General features: G+C 45.1%; 2 protein-coding genes across 4 annotated transcripts in view; both read right to left on the reverse strand.

Moving 5' to 3' along the window:
- Window positions 1–932, reverse strand: part of LOC102456594 (3 beta-hydroxysteroid dehydrogenase type 7-like) — a 30,673-nt gene extending 29,741 nt beyond the window's left edge. The window contains exon 1 of the mRNA XM_006114227.5: window positions 710–932. Within this exon, the coding sequence (XP_006114289.3) occupies window positions 710–857 (148 nt within the window). The 5' untranslated portion in view covers window positions 858–932. The remainder of the gene's footprint in view (window positions 1–709) is intronic.
- A 4,848-nt stretch (window positions 933–5,780) lies between these two features.
- The window catches only part of COL26A1 (collagen type XXVI alpha 1 chain), a 254,279-nt gene continuing 247,178 nt past the window's right edge, over window positions 5,781–12,881 (reverse strand). For all 3 annotated transcript variants that reach the window (XM_006114230.5, XM_006114229.5, XM_006114228.5), the window contains one exon: window positions 5,781–10,873. In XM_006114230.5, the coding sequence (XP_006114292.1) occupies window positions 10,707–10,873 (167 nt within the window). In that variant the 3' untranslated portion in view covers window positions 5,781–10,706. The remainder of the gene's footprint in view (window positions 10,874–12,881) is intronic.

Raw genomic sequence — 12,881 nt, forward strand, 5'->3', positions numbered from 1 at the left:
GCGTATGGCTATATCTGCTCTGAGAAACCACTTGAGTGTCATCAAGGACCTGCTGAGGAAGTCTGCAAAGCAGGGGGAATGTGTGGGGTGAACCCCATTCTAACTAACTAACTAAACTATACTAACTAGAACTTGAGAACTACAACTAGAAGAACTGCTAATATGCTAACTATACAATGGAACCACTGAAGAAAGAGAGGAGCATACTAACAACTAACTGTCATGGGTGGTAAAAAGGAACCCACTGGAGGGGGTGGCAGGCCGACAGGAATATATATGCATACATATGCAGGTACAACTCCAGAGGGCTCCCTTGCCAGTCCAATGGGTACCACTGAAGGAAAACCTTCTGACAATCGTGCACACCTACATGGAATGGACATGAACAATCACTCAAAGAAGAACTTCGACAAACCAGACTCCTGAAAGGGGTACAGTAGTCTGGACAGGTTGAGAGCCACTGTCCTAGGCAGCATGTCTAGTAGATGAGGCAAAACAAGTTTTCTGTTTGCCATAGCTTCTGTCCTGTGCTAAACTTGTCTTAGCTGTAAGTTACTCCTTCTGTAGTCAGTTCTGTTCAGGTTTTTACAGCATGCCTATCACAATAGCATTGTATCTTATACTATGCCCAGATCCCAGGTATCTCCATCATAAGTGGAACAATTGCTTCCATGAAAGGAAGAGAGGCTATTCCATGATATTGCCTTACCTGTGGCAAACTTCTTCACCTCCTCGCTTGCCATGGAGTCAAAAACCCGGACCTCACTGATATAGTCTTGCTTGCACAGCAGCTCCACAATATGCTCTCCAATGAAACCACAACCTCCTGTCACCAGGTACACCAGCGCTTTATCCATCTTGCAGCGTTTGTGGTAGCGAGGTGCGTCCAGAGTCTTCTAAAGCCTTTATAGGGCTCTACCTCTTAGCAGGTTTGTTTAAAGTACAAAGTCTAATATGTAATTATTATCTAAAGTTTAATTGAACATTAACTAAATAAAAGTGCGTGTAAGTGGAAATTTGAACCATCTCACATCTCAGATGCTACAATACTACGCGTGGTTAAGCACTGGGCCTTTGGACTCAGCCTGTTTCTCTCATAGGGTACGTCTACACTACAGCACTAATTCGAACTAACTTAATTCGAATTAGTTAATTCGAACTAAGCTAATTCGAACTAGTCCATCTAGACCTAAAAACTAGTTCGAATTAGCGTTTTGCTAATTCAAACTAGCATGTCCACATTGAGTGGACCCTGAACCGAGGTTAAGGATGGCCGGAAGCAGTGCCGGCAGGGCATCAGGTTAGGACTTAGAGCGTGGAGCTGCTGTCTCAGGCTAGCCGAGGGCTGTGCTTAAATGGACCTGACCCCTACCCCTGACAGACAGTTCTCAGGGGTTCCCAGCTCGCTTGTCTAACTTGATGAGGGACAGCAAAGCAGTCCTGGCTTGGAGTGCCCTGAATGCCCACACTTGGCATATCACAGGACTTGGCCATCAGCCCGGCTGCACATGCCGCAGGCTGCCATCCAGGAGGGAGGGGGGCAATTGGAGGGCTGCAGGAGAGCTTCCATCCCGAGGAGCCCGCAGAGCCATCCCAGTCTCCCCATCGGGGGCTCGTACCCCATTCCTCCCTCACCTCCTTCCATTTACCCCTCCCTAGCCCCCCTTCCTGATGTACAAAATAAAGGACACGTGTGTTCAAAAACAGAAACTCTCTTTATTGAACAAAACTCGGGTAGACTGGGAAAAGGAGGTGGGAGAGGGAAAGAGAGAGGGTGGGAGAGGGGAGGGTAACTAAAATGATCAGGGATTTGAAACAGGTCCCATATGAAGAGAGGCTAAAGAGACTGGGACTTCTCAGCTTAGAAAAGAGGAGACGGAGGGGGGATAGGATAGAGGTCTATAAAAGCATGAATGGTGTGGAGAGGGTGCATAAAGAAAAGTTCTTCATTAGTTCCCATAATAGAAGGACTAGAGGACACCAAAGGAAAGGAATGGGTAGCAGGCTTCAAACTAATAATAGAAAGTTCTTCTTCACAAAGCAAAGAGTCAACCTGTGGAACTCCTTGCTGCAGAAGGCTGTGAAGGCTAGAACTAGAACAGAGTTTAAATAGAAGTTAGATAAAGTCATGGAGGTTGGGTCCATGAAGTGCTATTAGCCAGGGGGTAGAAATGGTGTCCCTGGCCTCTGTTTGTGGAAGGCTGGTGATGGATGGCACGAGACAAATGGCTTGGTCATTGTTTCGGTCCATCCCCTCCAGGGTTCCTAGGGTTGGCCGCTGTCGGCAGACAGGCTACCTTTGGTCTGACCCAGTACGGCCATTCTAAGCTCAGGGCTCAGGGTTGGGGGTCTCAGTGGACCACCCTGATTTTCATGCAAACCTGCTCCTGGGTGGCCAGGCTGGCAGCTATCCTGCCCTAGACGGCCACTTTCCTGTGGCAGCCCTTTAAGGGCTCCGGGGCCGGGAGGGGGGCAGACGAGTTTCCCTGGTGGTGCCCAAAGTGGCCACCAGGGAAAGCTGGGGAGGGCTAGCCTCCCACTAGTTCGAATTAAATGGCTACACAGCCCTTAATTCGAACTACTGAATTCGAACTAGGCGTTAGTCCTCGTAGAATGAGATTTCCCTAGTTCGAATTAAGCGCTCTGCTCGTTCGAATTAAGTTCGAACTAGCGGTTTGCCTGTGTAGCGCCTAGCAAAGTTAATTCGAACTAACATCTGTTAGTTGGAATTAACTTGGGAGTCTCTCTAGGGGTCTGTCTACACTACAAAGTGCTCTCTCCCCGCTGTTGGAATGAGACAGGTTTTCTGCAGTAGAAAGATCTTAAATGCCAGACGTTTTCATTGGCTTTTCCAGGAGAGGCAGCGCTGCCCTGTGGCCTGCAGAACTAGTGACAGACTTTACCAGGCCCTGGGGTCCCTGGAAGGGGCGTTGCCTCACACGGACGGGGTGGGGCTGGGGCTTGCCTCCCCCACTCAGCCCTCAGTACTGCCTGGGGCTCTGGCCACTGCTGTTGCCATGGTAATGGGACAGCGCTCCAGGCCTTTTCCTAGGCACTGAGGCCTACCTTTCCGCCACACTGGACATGAGTGAAGCCCCAGTGGGATCCTTAAACTCGGCATTCCCATGTGTGTCTGGCCTGCCCAGAGAACACCTACTGGATCAGGACTAGCACAAAATGGAGATGGGGCAGCCCGTTAGCACTTTTAGCCCAGCAGTTAGAAGCCTTCCCCCGGGATGCCGCAGACCCAAGTCTGAATCACCCTTGCACCGGAGGGTGGATTCTGAGCACTGCAGTGCTGAAGTCCCTCTTGTGAGCACCCCGCGTGGTCTCTCTTCCCCATCTACAGTTGGAGACATTGCTGTGCTGCCCCACAGGCAAGGGTTAATAGCCCAAGGGTATGTCTATACCAGTGGGCTCCCAGCCTTTTTAAGCACAAGATCATGTTCTGAATTTAAGTCAGTCCGGGATCTACCTCAGACCCAAATACCCTGGCCCTGCCCCCTCCCTGTCCCTCCTCCGAGGCCCACACCCTGCTCATGTTGTAGCGGTGGGGTATAGGGGCGGGGAGAAGAGCACACGCTGATATCAGCATCTCCCTTCTCGTCCTCCCCCACCCTGAGCAGCAAGCAGGAGACTCCTCGGGGGCAGCCCCAAGGCAGAGAAGTGGAGCAGTTGGGAAGGGGGCAGCTGAAGTGCCGGAACTCGGTAGCCCCTGGGCTAGACCAGTGAGGATCAGCTCTCAGATTCTGATCTACTGGTTGGTGACCATTGGTCTACACTGTAACAACACATCCAGTAAGGCAGGAAACGTCTCAGAGACCAGGCTCCAGATCAAGCTCAAATGGCCATAGTGCAATTCCATAGCTCCACAAGCCTGAGTCAGCTTGTTCTAGGCCTGTTGTGTTTCCTCGTGGTGTAGACCTACCCTGCTGTGACCGGCTACTACAATCAGATGGCTACTCTGCCCTGTGAGATAGCCACACAAGTGCTGCATGGGTTGGGGGCTGTTATATCAGGCAGTTTTGAACACATTCTTCTCAGTGCTGCAAAAAAGAAAGTGATGAGGCAAAGGCCTTGACTTTGGGTTCAATGACATTTCTCTATGTTTACAGGGTTGTGCTCAAACTTCGCTGCAGGGCGGGCCTCGTGATAGCGGCAATGCAATCGTGCTGGAGTGAGGCCAAAAAAACCCACCCATTGCTTTTTTGAACGTGAGTGAATGCATTGGACCGAGAGCTGACAAACCTTCAAGAAAGGTCCTGGAATTTCTAGGAATTAAAGATTGTCATGTGATGAGACTTCCAGGAATATGGTCAACCAAAATTGGCAGCCTGATGTGGAGACCCAGATGTAAACAGTGCCAGTCTCCCCCGCACCAGCATAAACCAGGCATAACTGCACTGAAATCAATGGCCCAGAACCTTTGTGAGAGCCAAAGACCACAGAGTGCAGAGCAGGAGGGGGAGACATGATGGGGAGTTTTACATTTTCCAAATCCCTGTCAGCAGGTGCGAATGTAACGCAGGCCCACGGTCTCCCAACAGGTGGACACAGTAACAGGAAGGGCTCTGGTTTGTGTGGTTTTCCTTGGCCACACTGTATTTCAGCAGGGGGGAGGGCACAAGGCATAGGACTAACCTTGCCACCTGTACACCACGAGGATGGTGCCTCTCGTGGCTGAGATTTTGGCCAATGAGGTTTGCGCATGTGTGAAGTGGGCAGAGCTCTTGACAGAACTGCCAGGTCTCTGGTGAAAGGGGCGAGGCTGTGGGCTAGCCTTCCCTAGCCAGCCTTTCCATGCTGCCTGGCCGCACCGCCTGGGGCTCCGGTAGCAACATAAAGGGAGTGGGGCTCTGGCTGCTGTTGCCAAGTCCAGGGACCGTTTATATCACCCGATTCCAGGGCAGCTGCCCCTTTTCTGCCCTGCCCTGTCAGTGTCCCTGGAAGCAGGTGTGGTATGGATGAAGGATTTGGCTGGAGAAGTGCACACTCTATCCTAGTCGTGTTCAGTTAGAGCTGCAAATGGAGAGTGGGGAGTGAACACTTAAAAACAAACAAACGCTGTGATAGTAGGTGTGAACCGGGCCAGAGACAGAACATTTGCTCTCCAACATTATTTGTACAAACCCCAGGGCTAAGCCATATCTGGCTGGGAGGGCTTAACATCATCATGAGAGGGCTGACTCTATCTGAGGCAAAGAAATCACTCCAACCTGCCTTCAGTTATCATGGGTGCCTTCAGAACACCATCCTGTCACACTGCTAGATTTGCCATCCTGATCTCAGTCAAGAAACTAAGAGTTGGGTTGAGTCCCTCATTTAGATACCTGTTCCAAGGAGACAACGGTTCTTACAACCTTTTACAATAATACAAAAGGCAGTCAGGGAGAAAGGATATGTCTACACTACAGCAGGGAAGATCAAAGCTGCTGTTGTCGATCTTTGAGCATTCAAATTAGTGGGTCTATTGAAAACACACTAATTTGAACTAGGAGGGGCTGCTCTGGTTGATGCTGGTAGTCCTGCTTCCACAAGGAGAAAGGGAAGTCGAAGGGAGAGTGTTCTCCCTTCAACTTCCTACAGTTTGGACAGCACCAAAAATTGAGTTAAGGTACTTCAACTTCAACTACACAATTAACATAGCTGAAATTGTGTATCTTAATTAGACTTTATCAAATAGGGTAGACATAGTCAAAGTGAAGGTGGTAAAAACGAGATTGTGGCCTTTGGGAAGAGAATCAGCCAAAGACCTTGAAATACAGCTACCAGAGGCCATGTTCACTTACAGTATGTTTATTTTTCAGTGCATTACATGAAAGGTCTTTGGTATTTGTGGGTTCTTGAGTATTGTTCCCACTTTGTTCTGTAAAAAAAAATGCTGAATACAAAACATTCCATATACAGTAACAAACCCCATAGCAAACAAAGAGGAAAAGATACCATGAACAATAATATAGCAATATGAAAACAGAGAAGTAACCATGCAAGGGCTGGAGCTAACAGGTTGGGGGGTGGGTGGGTGGGTTATATAGTCCTTTAGTGAAGTCTGATGACAAATGTGCGAACCTGTCATAAATGAGTTCATTATGTCACAAGAGATTCATTACTGTTCTCTTAAAAAAATCACACACAATATCACAAAATGCCACATATGACTTCACTATAAAAGATCAAATGATTGTAGAATTTATTATGGTTATAAAAGCTGGGACCCCCTTGCACACACACAAAACACACGGCTATAAATAAAAAAAAGACTGTAAAATAAGTTGTGAAGAAGTTAACATTTTCTTCTACATTTGGGAATGTGCTCTATGGACATGTATAGCACCTTTGATTTCACTGCATTTCAGAATTAATAGTAGTTAATGTCTCTTCCCCCCAAATGCTGGAGCAGAATGGAATGTAATCTTGACCAATGTAAAGGTCATAACTTGTGGACTACAGGGAATTTCCAATTAGTCAGTCAAGAACCTACCTTTGTGTACTCCCAGGGTTTTTCTGTCTGTCCTCCTGAAACCATCAGTGTAGTTTATTCTTTATTTCTACTTTATTCTATAGACTGGAACAGAACCTAGATCCAAAGTTGTGAGCCAGATCTTCTGCTAGTGTAAATCATAGTTCCTTCGACATCGCTGGACCTGTCCTCGTTTACACCAGCTGATGATCTGGATCTGAACATGTGTCCTCTGCCAGCTCCCATTAAAGTCAATTGCAAGAGCCTGTCACAGCAGCTGAAGCAGGATACAGCCCTTATTTCTAGCTTATTTTTAATTTTCTGCATTGCTGTCAAGTCTTTAGAATAAGTGACTATTGGATACCCTATTTCCCCAAAGAGTATCAGTGCACTAGTGAAAGTCGGGGTGCACAAACTACACCTATTATACTGTGCAATATACAGACAGTGCTTCAGGTTAGCTCAAGGCAAGGAAAAAAGTGTTTTTCTACTCCCAGAAGCAATTCAAGTCGAAAAGTATCGGAGTTCAGAGAGGGACTTGAAAAATTGCAAAGAAGTTTAAAGGCAAAAGGACACACTATGGTATTGCACAATATGCATGTAAGAAAAAACCACTAACATTTCAATTAAAGTATATTTCTAAATGAGCACGCATTTGAAATATGTCCACCCCCTAAATTACACAGAGATGGTAAAATGCATATGCTCAGGCTAATGAATCTTAGTATCCTGCCTAAGATGGAAACTGTGGTTAGATTGGTTTATTTCGTCACAAATATCATTTATGTCAACATATGAGGCTAAGTTCACCTTTCACTTTCAAATCTAAGACTGTACCACAGTATGGTCTGATTGACTTAATAGTGAGGAATTTAACCCTAGTCCAGTGACAATGTCCACACTATATGGTCCTATTGTTACCCAGATTAAAGATACAGTACCACACTAATAGGTGTAGCTAAGCAAAAAAATATATAGGTCTTTATAGAAATCTGTGAAAGCTGATAATTAAAATGGTGTTGCAATCTGAACCTAAACCAGCCTTCTCACAACCAATCAATCTGGTAGGATTAATTGCAAACAATTTCAATTAACTTTTTCATCTTACTTTATTCAGTTGTTTTGAATAATTTAATTAAAACCCAGAGTGCTAGTCAAATGTGAATCAACTAAAGAGGCTACTCATCAAGCTAATGCAATTGGTTTTTAATTCCCAAATACTAATCTGTGGGAATGAAACCTGTCCCCTTTAACTCATTTGGAAGTCTCCAAAAGCTCAAGGAAAACTGAACCCACTGCATAGCTTCTCTCCCCCTTCCCAAATTATATCCAACAGTCAGACTCATCAAAATAGAATATTGATATTTCCCTTTTTAAAGATCAGCTTGAGGCTTTGCCTCTGAAATCCTGCTATGGGAAAAGTCTTCCCTAGCAAGCTGATGAAATGCAGCTCACGCCCGCATGACCAGCATACATCATTTCATTAAACTGATTTCTCTTCATGTCTCAGGGCACGTCTACACTGTGGGCTAAAGAGTTAAGCTACGCAACTTCAGCTATGTTAATTGTGTAGCTGAACTTGAAGTAGTTTAACTCGACTTTTGGTGCTGTCTACATAGCAGGAAGTCGAAGGAAGAACACTCTTCCTTTGACTTCCCTTACTACTTGTGAAATGAGGGTTACAGAAGTCGGAATAAGAAGCCGGACTTGCTGTGTAGACACGCACCTTCAATAATGTGAGTTATTTTGAAATAATGCTGCAGTGTAAACATGCTGTCAGTGACCTATTCCCTGAACACATAGTTAGCATTCTGCCTGGTAATAGATGCAGGATAGGACCTCAGCTTATCAACAGAAGTAATCAACCACCTTTTGTAAATGTCTCACCAGAGGCAGACATATAAAAATACGTGGTCAGGGAGTTTTTTTTTAAAGGAAACCGTCAACCAGCCCAGGAACAAAATTAACGTAAGCATGGCATGGCTCTGCTATAAACCACTGTCCTTCCACAAGATTTCGTGATCTAAATTCCCTTTCTATAACTCTATTCCACTTCCGTGAGTGAGTGGAAGAAATACGTTTAGGGTGGTTCACGGGGCTTTTCTTGTTTGTCTACCACCTGTCTTGGTATAGTTGTGCTCTGTGCATTCATGTTTGTATTTAGACTGAGAGATGGCTGCCAACTGTTTCTAAAAACTACTGATCTCATTCCGAATTATTTATATACACATTGTCACTGGATGCAGCATTGGGCTTGCAGCTAACATCTACTCTGAATACCTTATTTTGTTGTCCTAGAAGTGACCATTCCTCTCAATCCCCTGCTCGCCAGCCGTGCTGTCCTGAGATCTGCGCATGCGCAGATCATTCTGCACATGCGCAGATCATTGTGCGCATATGCAGATGACCCAAACCCGGCTCTTCCGGGTTGCAATCTACTAGCCACGGGTGAGTAAATTGCATTATTTGTCAAGCTCTTGCTATCGGTATCTATCTAGACACAGAGGCTGTGTGTGTGTGTGTGTGTGTGTGTGTAAGTATGTACACAGAATTAACACACACACACACACACACACACACACACAGACACACACACTTTTTTAAACTGGTGTTAAGCTAAGTCAGACTGAAACTGTAGGCATGGACTACATATCCATAGGCTGTGCCGGGTCCCAGTTTTCAGCATGCCTCCATTCTGACCTGGGAAGACCACCTTTAGCAGTAAGAGAGTACTTCTGTCTCCATGCACCATTCATGTCCTTGATTTCTCTGTTGAGATTGCCAACAAAGCTGCTAAGGAATTACAAGGGTGCCTTTTTGATGTTGATATATTTGCACTAGGAACTAGCCTGAGTAATGCTATGAATTCACTTAAGTCACCAAACAACAGACACACAACATTTGTTCACTGGTGCCTTGGAAAGAATTTTAGTGACTGAACAATGAAAAATTCTGCAACCTATTATCAGTTGCTCTGGTCATCCAATCCTGCTATTAAAAAGTAATTTTATTGACTACATGAGTAACATTAACTTGTCCAATTTGTTTTGACAGCAGATGTGAAATTCCTGTTTGGCCTCTTAATAGGGGTAGTCTGTCTCCCCAATAATAAGAGCTACTGCAAAAAGTAAAACGATTGGGCATTTAGCTGCAAGATCACAAGACAACCCTCTGGTAAGAGTCTAATCCTCCTACTGTGTTTTGCCAGCACGATGCTCCAGATTCAAACCACGAGGAGATGATGGATACTTTTAAAAATATCCATAATATAAATAAAAAACTATATAGTGAGTTCTGGCTTCTGATTTAAAGCTGGGTAAATAGTGCAAAACCTTTTCAGTGTATATTTGTTCCTAAGAAGAATTGAATTCTTCTTGGCTGCGTTCATACCTATTTTGTGTTCACTCTATGCAAGCTTTCTTACAATTTTGTCTTGCTTGCTATGAATGTTTTGCCAAAAGGATTTCGATCTTTTACACTTGAATATGCATGGGAAATAATTTTACATTCGTTCATTATTTATACCAGAAATTGGATAGTAAAACTATTCATGCAATCGGGGAACAAAAAAAGAATACTCCATTCACACAACCAACCAAACACAACTCAACTCCCTGATTTTAAATTTCAACCAGAAAGCCCAGGAATAAATGAAATTTGCCAGAGATTTTGAATAAGCAACACAATCTGAAACAAAGACACTCCACAAAGAGGTGAAAGTTTCTTCGTGTTTTTTGCTCTTTTCTATAAAAGGAAATATTTCCGTGGCTTTAGTAGTGTATGGAAAGGGGCATGACTGGAAATTATATTGTGAAAATAAAACATGTCTAAAAATAACCAGATGCCACCAAAATATTGCTCGGGGACTTTGCTTTGAGCTAGGGTAGAATGAATGATGTTTGAGCCAGCTGTGCAGTCTTTTAAACAAATAATTTGTGGAGGGGGGGAGCTGCAAGCTCTTGGAAGAGGGCTAAGGACTATCCATTTCCAGGGATGGCTTTTAAGAATGCCTGCCATTTGGTGTATTCGGAAGTAGGGGGAAGAGGAATTGCTCTTCGTAAGAACCTTTGAGCTACAGTTAAGACACTCCTTGCAGGAGTAGTTTAGCAGTGTCCAGGCATGGAAACCTTACTGCTAACCCTGCAGACTCCTACCCACTTCCTTCTGCATGCGGTGGTTAAGCACTAGGATACTGTATCTTTAGTCAGTGAAGGGGCTGTAGAATGCACAAATGCTCCTGTTTCATTCAGTTGCTTTTCCTTTTGGCTTCACTGTCCTCCAGCAGTGAAGAGAGAAGGTGATAGGGGTGGTGCCGCTGCTCGGGGCCGCCGCGTTTGATTTTGATGCTCGTTCGTAGAGAGGTGCCTGCGATCACTTCCTGCCCTGAGCCCGGCTCCATGGAAGATAAAGAATCTGAAAGGAGATGAAACCAAGGGAGAGTTTATTTAGTGGGAGGAGCAGAGCAAGGAACAATATACGGTGCTGAAGGCCTAAGGGGTTTCTATTATGAAGAAAACAAACTCTCTGCCCATCTTCCTCCTCTTCTCTCCCTTTACTTTTCTTTCCTTTCAGCTGATGCCTTCCTTCCTACTTCCTGCTTCCTCACTTCCCAAAACAAAGGGAACTAACCTGACCTTTGCCATCATCCCATAGCTCACTCTGCATGTGTGCCAGACTCCTTCCCCTGTTTCTTTGGAGAAAGGACTGCCTACTACTTTATTCGTACAGCACCTAGCACAAAGAGGTTTTATTCTTGGCTAATCTTCAGGCAGCACCGTAATAAACACGATTAATGATCGCAGTGCCTGGTGGACCTTAGTTGGCAGCAGTTATAGATGTACCAAGGGTAATTTAAATATTTATTGAGCAAGCATAAAGACTCAACATTTGTGAAGAGTTCCTAAGTATTTTATAGATGGGCTACCTCAGGCATAACTGGGTGATGAGACTTCCCCCAAGTCACACAGCTAATTAGCAACTGCTGGCAACAAATCCCAGCAGGCTACTCTCCCCACATCTTAGACATTAGCCCATAAGAAGGAGCCTTTCTCCAATAATCCTGTGCCATAAAGCTAACTGTATATTTGGTCTCTGGCCCCAGCCCTTTTCAAGTTCTCAGACATGCAACCCCTATTTAGCACACCTGTTTCTTTCCTTTTGCCCTCAGTAATGGGCACTTGTTTGTTTCACTGCCAGGAGGCCAGCCTTCCTAGCCAGACCTCCAGCATTGGTCCGTTCCCATCGGGCAGCATTTCTAGTGTATGTGCGTATCCCAGTGCCTAGGGCTTTGTGCTGTGCTAGCTGGAAATGAGCCCAAAAGTGGGCTTTTTCCTACGTCCTGCTGTTCTGTGCTGTAGGGCTGGCCAATATGCTCTGATTATCTCACCCTTCTATACTGTTGCGTGGGGAAAAGTTTTTGTTGGTATGTTTTGCCTTGTTGCCTGGGTGGCTATTTTGGTTTCCAAAACCACACGGAGTCTGGCGCTTTGTCTGACAATGAGAGCATGCAAGTGGTATTTCAGCTGGGGTTTCCTGCATTGAAGTCAATGGCGAAAATCTCAATACCAAGAAGAGGAGCTGGGTTCGATTCTTAGTGTCGGCTGATTAAAATGGTGGGGTGGCCTCAGAGGTGAAAGTAAGCATGTCCGCCCTGGTGCACAGCTCTGGCAAAAGCTTGCTGAGCTGTAGCAAAAGCCAGCAGTGAGCTATTTAAAAGCTGGCAGGGACCCTGGTTGCAATAGGACAGTACCTGTAAGAAATTTTAAATTGACTTTCACTGCCGAGTGGCCTCATAGCTTGTGGGGGCTACATCTGCTCAGTAAATGTCAATTTCACTCCACTGGCACCACTGCATGCAATTAGATCTTTATTTGTACACTGCGTGTGCGATCTTTCTGTACTATTTAATGAAAAACTCTGGGTTTCACCCTAAGCAGCTGACAGCATTCAACCATCTTTTGCATGAAAGAATGAACAAGAAGGGCCTCTAACACCAATTATTTATATAAATAGGTGAGTTCACTGGGAAATTGACCCTAACCCTATGCCAAGATAACATAAACCTTTGTATTTCAGCACGAATGGCAAATTCTGTGCAACAATCAGATCTGGCTTCTGACTCATTTTCGGGTGCAATTCATATTGTCGGTCTTAATCTATAAAGCTCTAAGACCTAGTAGCCTTAAACATGGTCTCCTAGTAGTTGATATCAATGGAAGGGATGGAACTAATTAATTTAAATATCTGGGAGCAGGGCATCCTCCCTGAGTGGCCCTCCACTATCTACTTTGCTTTCCCCTCACCAGTCCATAAAGTCCTGTGTGGGTACAAAATTTGTATCCATATCATCATCTGTACCTGCAAAAATGAGCTATGGATGCAGATACCGACAGATGTAAAGCTGATATCTTCAAATTTGCAG

Source organism: Pelodiscus sinensis, chromosome 21 (assembly GCF_052426305.1).
Source record: "Pelodiscus sinensis isolate ZL-2025 chromosome 21, ASM5242630v1, whole genome shotgun sequence".
NCBI lineage: Eukaryota > Metazoa > Chordata > Testudines > Trionychidae > Pelodiscus > Pelodiscus sinensis.